The 12,793-nt window shown below is 45.8% G+C and overlaps 1 protein-coding gene across 3 annotated transcripts in view; it reads right to left on the reverse strand.

Annotated features, from left to right (window-relative positions):
• ADCY10 (adenylate cyclase 10) overlaps window positions 1-12,793 on the reverse strand; it is a 75,603-nt gene that overhangs the window by 60,726 nt on the left and 2,084 nt on the right. For all 3 annotated transcript variants that reach the window (XM_083445260.1, XM_083445261.1, XM_083445259.1), the window contains exons 3-7: window positions 8,436-8,474; window positions 7,349-7,492; window positions 5,404-5,609; window positions 3,937-4,033; window positions 1,495-1,583 (exon numbers count right to left, since the gene is read on the reverse strand). In XM_083445260.1, the coding sequence (XP_083301386.1) occupies window positions 1,495-1,583; window positions 3,937-4,033; window positions 5,404-5,609; window positions 7,349-7,492; window positions 8,436-8,474 (575 nt within the window). The remainder of the gene's footprint in view (window positions 1-1,494; window positions 1,584-3,936; window positions 4,034-5,403; window positions 5,610-7,348; window positions 7,493-8,435; window positions 8,475-12,793) is intronic.

Below are 12,793 nucleotides of genomic sequence, written 5' to 3' on the forward strand. Positions count from 1 at the left end.
GTGTAAAATTAGTGAAAAGTATAAACTTGAAAAGTATAAATAAATAAATAAAATATCAGAAGACACCCCCCCCCAAAGGAAGTGGCTCTGTGCTGGATGACAAATGAGTGAGGCAGAGTTGAGGCTAGAAATTAGAAGCTGGGCAGCTGAGTGACAGAGCCATGCTTGATTTCTTTTGGAATCCGAGGCTGTGGCTATGAGATAAGCAAGACCCTCTTGCGGTGCTGGTGCTGTAAACCCTCCATCGTAGGCTCAGGTTGTTGTTGTTGTTGTTTAGTCGGTTAGTCGTGTCTGACTCTTCATGACCCCATGGACCAGAGCACGCCAGGCCCTCCTGTCTTCCACTGCCTCCCGCAGTTTGGTCAAACTCATGCTGGTAGCTTCGAGAACACTGTCCCACCATCTCTTTCTCTGTCGTCCCCTTCTCCTTGTGCCCTCCATCTTTCCCAACATCAGGGTCTTTTCCAAGGAGTCTTCTCTTCTCATGAGGTGGCCAAAGTATTGGAGCCTCAGCTTCAGGATCTGTCCTTCCAGTGAGCACTCAGGGCTGATTTTCTTCAGAATGGAGAGGCTTGATCTTCTTGCAGTCCATGGGACTCTCAAGAGTCTCCTCCAACACCACAATTCAAAAGCATCAATTCTTCGGCGATCAGCCTTCTTTATGGTCCAGCTCTCACTTCCATACATCACTACTGGGAAAACCACAACTTTAACTATACGGACCTTTGTTGGCAAGGTGATGTCTCTGCTTTTTAAGATGCTGTCTGGGTTTGTCATTGCTTTTCTCCCAAGAAGCAGGCATCTTTTAATTTCATGACTGCTGTCACCATCTGCAGCGATCATGGAGCCCAAGAAAGTAAAATCTCTCACTGCCTCCATTTCTTCCCCTTCTATTTGCCAGGAGGTGATGGGACCAGTGGCCATGATCTTAGTTTTTTTGATGTTGAGCTTCAGACCATATTTTGCGCTCTCCTCTTTCACCCTCATTAAAAGGCTCAGGTTGTATATATGTGTAAATAAACCATGTATCCTGGAGACACCAAAGTGTGCCTCAGTCTGAGGAAACCCAACCCTGGGGAAAACACACACAAAAAAACCCTGGAATCTCACACGGCTCAGAGACCAGGGTGGCGTGGAACAATATGTAAAATTGCCACAGCGATCATTCACTAACCAGGCTGATGGTAACACAAACAACACAAAATTGATAAACTGATGATAGACATTATCTCAATTCAAACCATTGGGATAGAACTGGACTTACTGATGAGGAGCAATTTAGCGGTTTTATGTTGGAGACTCCTTTTGAAGTTCCTTTGTTCAAGAAAGGTATCTTTAAGGTCTGTGACTCAGGAGGCTTCATACATGGAAGAAATACGCACATTACCTTAATTTAAAAAATAATAATAATACACAGAGAATGACAATAGCACTGCCTGTTTGCAACACAGCACGTAACAGTAATCAGAAAGCAACTGTCAAGCACTGAAGTACCTTTTTTAGGATATTCCTCATCACGTATTTTCTCAAACACTTCTCAAGTTTGTCATTTGGAGGCAACACAGAGGCATTTCTCAAAATCTCTAGGGAGGAAAGGTGAGAGCATTTTCACTGAGGAAAGAAAGACGTGATTAGGAAAGTTTAGAACAGGATGGAAGCTTCTCCCGATATGTGCAGCAGCCATGCACCCACTTGTTTATTTGTGCAGGGCTGCGCAAAATGTATGGGGGGGGCAGTTACAGCCCCACTAATTGCCAGTTGATTATCCCTGCGCTAAGTAATTTTGGGGTGGTGGAGGGTCTGGTGCCATTTGCTTGAGCCACTATGATGTATATATGTCACTAGTCATCACACGTATTTATGTTATTACACCTTCTGCCCAGACACTGAGGTCCAGTGCTGAGGGCCTTCTGGTGGTTCCTTCCCTGCGAGAAGTCAAGTTACTGGGAACCAGGCAGAGGGCCTTCTCAGTAGTGGCACCCGCCCTGTGGAACGCCCTCCCACCAGATGTCAAAGAGAACAACAACTACAGTGGTATCTCGGGTTAAGTACTTAATTCATTCTGGAGGTCCGTACTTAACCTGAAACTGTTCTTAACCTGAAGCACCACTTTAGCTAATGGAGCCTCCTGCTGCCACCGCGCCACTGGAGCCCGATTTCTGTTCTTATCCTGAAGCAAAGTTCTTAACCTGAAGCACTATTTCTAGGTTAGCGGAGTGTGTAACCTGAAGCGTATGTAACCTGAAGTGTATGTAACCTGAAGCGTATGTAACCCGAGGTACCACTGTACCAGACTTTTGGAAGACATCTGAAGGCAGCCCTGTTTAGGGAAACTTTTAATGTTTAATAGATTATTGTATTTTAATATTCTGTTGGAAGCAGCCCAGAGTGGCTGGGGAAACCCAGCCAGATGGGTGGGGTATAAATTATTATTATTATTATTATTATTATTATTATTATTATTATTAGGTGTTTTTGCTGCAACAGACTAACCCTCTGTAATATCTTGGACTAAATGAGTTGTTCTGTGAACACAGGGAATAAGTGAATGAGTTAAGAGTTTCTTGGTCTGTCTGAGTGTGTTTGAGGAGGAGATTTATTTTTTTAGGATAATGCCTTAGAGCTTCCTTATGGCGATAAGTCCTTTCCTTTCCTTGACAAGGGCAAAAAATGATTGCATGAGCTCTGTCTGTGCATGTGAAAGAAAGAGACTCTCTCTATTGCCATCTTTCAAGCACTGGTGCTTTGTACTGTATCCCTGTCTCAAAACTGGGCATATGTTTCCTAGGAAATCTTCTACATTTGCAATTGATTGCATGAGGCATTTGATGTGTGGTATGACTTGAACCTGTGGCTTGGCTCCTTTCTTGATAGTTCTGCTCTTTACGAAGGCAATTTGCTGCCTTTGATATGTGTAGTGCAGGCGCTGTGGGTTAAACCACAGAGCCTAGGACTTGCCGATTAGAAGGTCGGCAGTTCAAATCCCCACGACGGGGTGAGCTCCCATTGCTCGGTCCCTGTTCCTGCCAACCTAGCAGTTCGAAAGCACACCAGTGCAAGTAGATAAATAGGTACCGCTCCGGCGGGAAGGTAAACGGCGTTTCTGTGCGCTGCTCTGGTTCACATGACCTGGAAGCTGTACTCCGGCTCCCTCGGCCAAAAAAGTGAGATGAGCACCGCAACCCCAGAGTCGGTCACGACTGGACCTAATGGTCAGGGGTCCCTTTACCCGTTACCCCTTTAAATAGCCCGGTCTGAGTTTTACCATGTGTGTATAGTACTGCAGAGGACTTATGAACACATAAATAAGGAAGACCTTACCCAGATCTGTGTAACAGGCAGAAAATAATTGTGTTGTCTTACGGCTCGTCTACACTTCCACTACTGTTCCCATGCCTAGAAAGCACAGTTTCAAGCAGTTTTCAGCTTGGCCCGCCCTTTCTAGGCATTAGTCCAAGACAGTCTTCCCCTTGCCCCTGGGAAAGCCCCACTCTTTAGCTCTAAATCAGAACAAACCTCAGCCTGCAGAAAACCTGATTGCTATTTGCTTTGATTGAGCACTAAAAGAGCAGTTTTCCCTGGGGGAAAGAGGTGTGGATAATCCCGAAGGGCGGGTCAACCTGGGTATAATGCAATCCCAAATATCCTAATGTGTTTTTTGTGATGTATGCAGATTTTAAAAGTACTTAACAATGATATGACATGTGCTTTGTATGCATATAGTTTCAGGTTCACTCCATAGCACTTATTTAAAGTATTTTAGGGCTCTTCCCTATTATTGGTGCCTTTGCCATCTGGTTCACATTGGGAGGCAGATTTCGCCTGCAGAAAATGAGAATGGGAGCCCCCACCATACGACTTGCCCCAGCCCAGCACCCCTTCAAGGGACATCTATGGACCTCTTTCTAGACATCTGACAATAGCCAAAGAACTCACCAAAATTGTCACAGATGCGATTTTGGTACAGGTACTGTGTGCATCTATCAAAGAACTCCTCGGTGTCAAAATCCAGGGTATTTCTAATGTATCGAACCTGGCAAACAGAATTACAGCTGTTTAACCATCTTCACCCCTGTTTCTGCCAGATATGACCTTTGTCAGTCAACTTCCCAACGTTAATCTCTCCCAGCACCACGAGACCCCAAGCACATTTCCTTGGATGCAAATTACCATCACATTTCCCCCCTTATCTGTCTCCTCATGTCCCAACCCTGTTCAGCACCAGTATGATTTAAAGAGTGGGCTTTTGCAGGGAAAGCTCAGGGCAAACAGCAGCAGCAGCAGCAACAACAACAAATGCTTGGTCACAGAGTATTAAAGTGTGGACCTCTACCTGGAAAGAATGGAGCCAAAAGTAAGTGTGGATAAACCCTAAGATCACAGAGAGTAGCTTCCTTTTCTAACCAACAGCACTAACCTGGGAGGGCCAAGGATCTTGAACTCAGCCATGTTCTATTTCCTCCACCAGACGTTTAAACTTTGTCTTTCTTTGTTTTCCAAAAAAAAATATTGATTTTCGAAATTTATAAACAAACAAACAAACAAACAAACAAAAATCCTAACTGTAATAATTCTACTTTTGTTGACATTAAGTGACTTCCTTGAGTCCCCCTGGCTGAGTTTCAATGTACCGTATTTTTCGCTCTATAAGACGCACCAGACCACAAGACGCACCTAGTTTTTGGAGGAGGAAAACAAGAAAAAAAATATTCTGAATCCCAGAAGCCAGAACAGCAAGAGGGATCGCTGCGCAGTGAAAGCAGCGATGCCTCTTGCTGTTCTGGCTTCTGGGATAGCTGTGCAGCCTGCATTTGCTCCATAAGACGCACACACATTTCCCCTTACTTTTTAGAAGGGAAAAAGTGAGTCTTGTAGAGCATAACATTTACTTAATCAAGTAACATCTTTCTTTCTTTTCATAATAATTTTAAACATATTATTCTATAACATCACATATTTAAATCCTAAGCCAATCTGGTACTTGCAAGTATTTCTAATTACCGTTAAGTTATTAGGAAGTTTAAACTTTGAGTAGAGAGAAAGGATGCCACAACAGGCAGTGGCAGTGGCGTAGCGTGGGTTGTCAGCACCCGGGGCAAGGCAAGTAATTTGCACCCCCCGCTGCACTGTCCCTCCCCCAGATAGTCCCTCGCTCTCTCTCCGCACTGCACACCTGGCACACCCCCCCCTCCACAGTGGGCAGCGACCCGGCGGCTCGGATCGGATTCGCACAGCCAGCACTGCAGTGAGAGAGAGTGAGTGAGCCAGGTAGGGGCAGAGAGCTGCGAGTGCGAGCGCCCCCCCCCCAGATGTTGCGCCCGGTGCGGCCAGCCCCCCCTGTACCCCCCACGCTACGCCACTGGGCAGTGGCAAGGGTGTCGTCCACCGCCGGCACCCACCCACCTTGACAGCTCGCTCATCTTTGATTTTTTCCACCTCAATTAGTTTCCGGTCGCAGAGCTCCCAGCAATTTGGCGACAGGATAATTTCACTTGCTTTCGCCAAGTTCTGGGCCAACCGCACTTCATCCACTGCCCGGCCGATTACCAGGAAATACTGGTGCCTGTTGTCTCCAACCACAACTTTTGATATGTGACCTGCAGATAGTCCTGGAAAAAGGTAATCCATTTGAACACCTCACAGAAATGGCTAGATTAACAATGGAGAGAATGCACAAATGAAAACATATAAACAAAACAAAATCTAAAGCGATGGCATACAACACGGACGAAAATCAGGCAAGATTGCTGATTAATTGTCCAAGAGCATTTATTTAGTAGTTGGGGATTGGAAAAATATTTGCTGCAGCAAAAGACATTTGTTTAGCATCCCAGGTATAACATGAAATCATACCTGGCAATGGAAATTAATTCAATAGTTCTCATTTTGCATGGAAATAATTCCCACCATATCTAGGGCCATAGCATATCAGTGGTGCAGCTGGGACTTAATGGTCTTTTTAAAAAAAATAATCTTTATTAGTTTCAATTAGAAAAAAAGAAGTCTATATATACACAACAATAGTCAATACAAAAGCTGGAACAAAGAAGAAGAAAGAAAAAAGAAAAAGAAGATAAGGAGACATACATAATTACATAAATAAGTACATAATTTTATACAATTCTTCTGTACGACTATAATAACAAATTTTCCTTTATGTTCATATACAAATACAATTTCATAAAAAGAAAGCAAAAAGAAAAAAAGATTTCTAAAAAATAAACTTTAAAAAGACTTCCAAAAATTCTCGTTTACTATGTCTATTCTTTCCTTTATAACATGCAGCCTCATATTACATTCAGTTATCTTCATATGTCCTAACATAATATTATTTACACTTTTTGTTTTGCAAGAATCAGTCTGGCTCTGCCAAGAGAATTTCATTCTTATAATGATTTTTTAAGTATTCTTTAAATATTCTCCATTCCTTATCGACTCTCTGTTTCGTGTTGTTTCTTACTCTTCCTGATAACTTTGCCAGCTGAAGGTGTTCTGTCATTAGAGCTTGCCACTCTACTATTGTGGGAACAGTTTCGTTCTTCCAATTCCTCCCTTAATGGTCTTAAGGGTGAAGGGGATTTAGGTCTATCAAACTATTGTCTGCTTTTCTGACTTTGCCCTTCCCTTAGGGTTGCCATATTTCAAAAAGTGAAGATCCAGAAACAAAAGTTGTTGAGCTCTTTTAAGGGCATTCACCCCCAGAATCTACACTCCTGACATGGGAGTTTCCTAGACATTTCAGCAATTACTGCCCGGACACTGTTTCCGACGGCCAATTCCCAGGTATGTCCGGAACATTCCAGATGTATGGCAGCCCGACGATTCCTCCTTATGGCTCCTTACAGTCTGGAGAACAAGGAGCTACTCTGTCTCAAGGCAAATCTTAAAAAATGTAGCATAAACACTGACAACTGGGAAACACTGGCGTGTGAGCGCTCCAGTTGGAGAACAGCCTTTACCAAAGGTGTCATGGACTTTGAAGATGCTTGAACTCAGGACAAAAGGGAGAAATGTGCTAAGAGGAAGGCACGCTTGGCAAACCCTCACCGTGATCAGCTCCCGCCCGGAAACCAATGTCCCCACTGTGGAAGGGCGTGTGGATCCAGAATTGGCCTCCACAGTCACTTACGGACTCACTGTTAAAACTGTGTTCATGGAAGGCAATCTTACTCGGCTGCGAGTGATCGCTAAAGAAGAAGAAGAACCCGGGGGAAATTATAGCAAGGACCCCTGAGAGCTCCTGCCTTGCTGTGCCAGTCTGGACTCCTGTCTCTCCCAGGCAGAGACACACATTTCGAATTTCCAAGCATCACAGGCTCTGAGCTCCATGTAGGGGAGGCTGCATTACCTATCTTAACGCGCAGTTCCAGTCCCACCTCCGTATCGCGAACCCCGTATTCTTGCTGGATGCTGAAGCTACATTTCAGTGCCAGAGTGATGATATCATTTATATGGCATCGCTCCACCTTCCAGAGTGCCAGCAATGCATCCCCTACAGAAGCCAGAGAGAACAACAATAATAATTATAACAATAATTTATTTATACCCCACCCATCTGGCTGGGTTTCCTCAGCCACTCTGGACGGCTCCCAACAAAACATTAATAATAATAATAATAATAATAATAATAATGTGATGAAACATCAAACATTAAAAACTTTCTTAAACAGGGCTGCCTTCAGATGTCTTCTAAAAGTCAGATAGTTGTTTATTTCCTTGACATCTGCTGAGAGGGCGTTCCACAGGTTAGGCGCCAATACTGAGAAGGCCCTCTGCCTGCTTCTCTGTAACCTCACTTCTCACAGTGATGGAACCGCCAGAAGGCCCTCAGCACTGGACTTCAGTGTCTGAACGATGAGGGTGGAGACGCTCCTTCAGAAAGACTTGGATTTGTGACTGAAATTCCCAGGGGTCAGAAAAGGTTATTTATGTATGCCACTACTGTGGCCTGTGTATTGTTAGCTCAAAATGGAAAATGAGTGAGGTCCCAACCAAAAAAGAAAGGCAACTTAAGCTGACAGAATATATGCAGATTGCAGACTTATCACATAAAATAAGAGAACAAGAAGAACATAGGTTTAGAGAAGAGTGGAAAACATTTGTTGAATATATTGAATTGTGTACAGTTGAAAACTCTGGCAGCATTAAGATGAATTCAACAGTGTAAATAAGTTTGGGTGGATGCAGTAATGGAATACTGAATGGTTTAGCTTTTGTAAAATATGCAGGGATTTATGATATGTCAAACGAACCATGGAAAGAGAAGAAAGGAAGTCATTGATATCTCAAGGATGTATAAATGAGTACTTTAAATTGTAAAACAGAAAATTTAATTAAAATAATATACGAAAGAAGAAAGACTTGGATTTTATGGAACATACAATTGAAAGCACACACACACACAGGTGCGACACCTGCTCACAGTAGGGTCCTACCTGCAAATTTCAAGACATCGCCTCCAAACACCAACACCTCTGCAAGGGAAAGAGAAAGGGAGAAGGGTTACAGAAGTAGCTTCCACTGCTTCCACTCCTTTCACAGTTCTTCTAACTCCCTGTGTGCTCTGAATACCTTAGGAAGACAGACAAGGGTATAAAGTTTTAAATTGGGGTCGTTTACTTCACACCTCAGCCCCTAAGGTAAAGGTAAAGGGACCCCTGACCATTAGGCCCAGTCATGACCGACTCTGGGGTTGTGGCGCTCATCTCGTTCTATAGGCCGAGGGAGCCGGTGTACAGCTTCCGGGTCATGTGGCCTGCATGACTAAGCCACACCTGGCGAACCAGAGCAGCGCACGGAAACGCTGTTTACCTTCCTGCCAGAGCAGTACCTATTTATCTACTTGTACTGGTGTGCTTTCGAACTGCTAGTTTGGCAGGAGCAGGGACCAAGCAACGGGAGCTCACCCCGTCATGGGGATTCGAACCACTGACCTTCTAATCGGCAAGTCCTAGGCTCTGTGGTTTAACCCACAGCGCCACCCGCGTCCCACCTCAGCCCCTACCAGGAGGAAAAAAGAAAGACAACTAAAGTTACAACCCAGAAAGGGCACTGCCACTTTCTGCTGCTTTCCCTCCCTGTGGGCATTAATTAAAGGCTGTTACTTAGTCCACCAGTATCGATCACCCTTATAGCAACTGTGGGTGCTGGTGTGCCACAATTTCCAGTTTAAAATCCAGGCTCAAGCCCTCAGGAAAGTTCAATGATCCCAAGATGATCTGAGATTTGAACCTTGATCCGGGGGGGCCACCAGGTGGCGCGTTGGAAGATGGCCGACAATAACATCTCTCTGACCCATACAAGGTAATTAAGGGGCTGCTATGGGAAGTATGCAGTCTTCCTTCCCCCCCCCCAGGAGACAGGGGGTGCTGCCTTGCCAGCGGTGTTCACAATGCACTCCCTGATCCGAGAGATGGGGGTGCCGAACACTTGGCACGAGCCCTCGGTGAAGTCAGATCTTCCTGACGCCGATTCCAATTAGCGCATGCTGGTTAGCTTCAGCTCGGAATTATAATTGGAAACATACGATTGGAATGAAGCTGAAGCACATACATCAAGCAACACTCGAGAGATAAGACTGCTGATTTATAGATCTCTGTGACCGGGAGTGACGGATGGATAAGTAAATCTTCTGATGAATCACCACTAGGAGACTGTATGTTTGGAATGAAGGGGGGGTGGAGGAAAAAACTTTTTTTTCCTTTGCACGATGTGATATTAATAACCCTTCACCCCAGACAGAAATAAGATTGTTGCGTTTTTATTAATCACAAGCAGGAATTCAAGAACTGTGTGGTATGGATTATAACAGGAGAGAGGATTGGTGAACGGTGAGAAAGAGGAAAATTTTTATGACGCAGTTAAAAAATGGCGTCTCGCCAAGACAGGCTTGCCGGAGAAAGAAGGACAGGGGGAGGAGAATCAGGATCGTTCGAAAGAGAAGGAATGTTGGAACGCAAGCTTGACCTGACAGAGCCTCCTGATTCACTTGATTTATTTGGCAAGCCTGAGAAAAGTAAAGGACAGACCGAAGATTAATTTTTTATGGAAGCGTTGAACAGAGGCTGTCCCTGAGCGATATGATCTTTGAAGAGTACAAAACCCACACAGAGGATGCCTGTTTTCAATCTGCTTGTGAAAATTATCAGAGATCGCAAAGAAAGGAATATAAGATAACAACAAGAAGAGAAAGAAAGTAATAAAGGACTATCTAGATTGAACTGGATAGAACTGTCTAATTAAAGCAGTAATATAAGTGATGTTTGGACTCGTTCGGAGTTTTGGACTCGTGCGGAGCTTGATGTACGGGTACCCCCAACAAAATTTAAAATTTGGCTGTATAATTTGGAACTAATGTGATTTGGATAATGTGATGTGATTGGCCTGTTAATAAAAATTATTTAAAAAAGAGAGAGAGAGATTTGAACCTTGATCCAATCAAGAGAGTGTTCTGAACTTGGGCTTAGCCACGGGACAGTGCTGAAAGGGGGTGCCCTCCACTTGCTCCCCCATTTCTGGACTCCTGGAGTCCAGCTTTTGGTCCGTCTGGCCCTTGACTGCCTGTTGTGATTGGCAGTGGCAACAATGCCCCAACCTTTTTGGCCAGAGTCTCTCCTTGCCCTGCCGTCGAAAATCTTTTGAATGAAGGTGGCAGCGACTGAAGTCCATTCCAACCTCTGATCTTTCACTTTCTACTTAGGGCTTAGGTCAGGTCAAAATTGGTCCTGGCCATATTTTAGCCCTTGCAGGATCGCCTGGCACTTCCCAACACTGTCTGAGTGCTGGGATAATAGAATATCTCTGGAACCAAAGTGTGGGTTGTGATGGCAGGTTGTAGCCTCCGCCTGCCCCTGCTCATCAAGGGTATCCTGTTCAAGGGATCTGGGGGTGTGGATCCTATCCGATGCCTGGATGTGGGCTTGGGACCTGCCACAACTCCAATAGGGACCCCTCGGTGTGCCCCTATTTGATGTACGGTAAGTCATAGGGCTCTATTGGTGGTTTACCCTTAGTTGGACTCCCTGCAGACAGGCAGGAGTCAAGATATAGCCTGGCTTCACCCAATGCATAAGCCAAACCGCTTACATCTGTATCCAATAAAGTTGTGGCCCATCTGAACCCATAAACCAAAATGTGGAGTGATGGTGTTACTGAGTTGAATAGGATCCAAACTGCAGCAGTCTGATTGGTCCTAGAACAATAGGATCCGAATTGCAGCAGTCTGATTGGTCCTAGAACAATAGGATTCAGAATGCAGCAGTCTGATTGGTCCTAGAACAATGCAGCAGTATGATTGGTTGGCAGGAAGCACCCAATCATGCTCCAGATATAAGTGAATCCACAACCTGATTGGCTTACAGTAGAATTCCAGAATTAGCCAATCATGTGCAGCCCATTGTGTAAATAATGTATATAAAGCAGATACTTTGAGGGGACTTTCATTCATTCCTCCTCACCACTATGAGCTGAATAAAGAGCATGAAATCACTTTGCGACTCAGGGTATATTTCACTGGCGACGAAGGTGGGATCCCGCTGAGCTGACTGCCACACACAGCACCGCAGCACCACCACCTGCCGCACCGCTGCCTCGCACCGTGTATCCAGGCTTCAGCTCCGGGACACAAGGAACTCAGAATGGCAACCGACAGCAGCTTCTCGCCGTTCAACCCAGCATCTGGAGACTGGGAAGCGTACGCCTCCCGTTTCACCTTCCTCCTAGAAGCCAAAGGGGTCACCGATGATGAAGACGCCAAGAAGAGGGTGATATTCTTCAACATCTGCGGAGAGGAGACGTTTGAAATCGCCCGGGCTCTCCTTGCACCTGAAGATGTCGCTACTGTTCCATACAAAACAATAATGGAACAGCTGAAGGGGCACTTTTCACCGCAGCCCTCAGTGGTGGCTCGTCGAAATGCCTTCTACGCAAAGCGGCAAGCCCCTGGGGAAACCATAACTGGGTTTGTGACCTCTCTCCGCCAAGCCGCCCGGTTCTGCAACTTCTCAGAGCTGGAGTTCATGCTTCGGGACCGCCTCGTCGGTGGCCTGAAGGATGAGAAGCTGCAACGACACCTCTACGCTAAGAAGGACCTAACGTTCCAGGTCGCTCTGGAGGAGACCCTGGTAACGGAAGCTGCCAAGAGGTCGACGCAAGAGGCAGGGCCGAGCCAGCCGTCCCAACCGAGGGTCCACCACGAAGACCTCACCGACGACTCAGGATCTGACAGGGAGGAGGTGCACCAAGTACAGCAGCGCACTCAAGCAGCCCACAGCTGCTAACCACAGCTGCCTCGACGAGAAGGAGGGAACTGTGCAAGCTGTGGGGAAAGTCACGAGAGGAGGACCTGTCGTTTCCGCAACACAGAGTGCAGGCAGTGCAGAAAATCGGGACACATCGCCCGGGTGTGTCGAGCTCGGCCCACCCGACGCCAGGCATCAGATGACCAATCCAAGAGCCCCAGGTCCTGGGGCCCAACGCACCAAGGCAACTCAACGGAGCTCACGGACTTCCAGGCATACCAGTTGCCCCACCCCAATGTAGAGAAAATTTATGTATAGGTACAGATAGAGGAGGCCCCATGCCGCATGGAGCTTGACACGGGTTCAACTCTATCCATAATCTTGGCAAGGACCTTAAGGAAACTGTGTCCTACTGGGGGTCCCAAACTCAGGCCGGCCCCATTCACCCTCCGGGACTTCCAGAAATGCAAGGTCCCCACAATGGGGGTATGATTGGTTGGCAGGAACCACCCAATCATGCTGCTGCATTGTTCTAGGACCAATCAGACTGCTGC

This window comes from Podarcis tiliguerta (assembly GCF_965153285.1).
Source record: "Podarcis tiliguerta genome assembly, chromosome: 6".
NCBI lineage: Eukaryota > Metazoa > Chordata > Lepidosauria > Squamata > Lacertidae > Podarcis > Podarcis tiliguerta.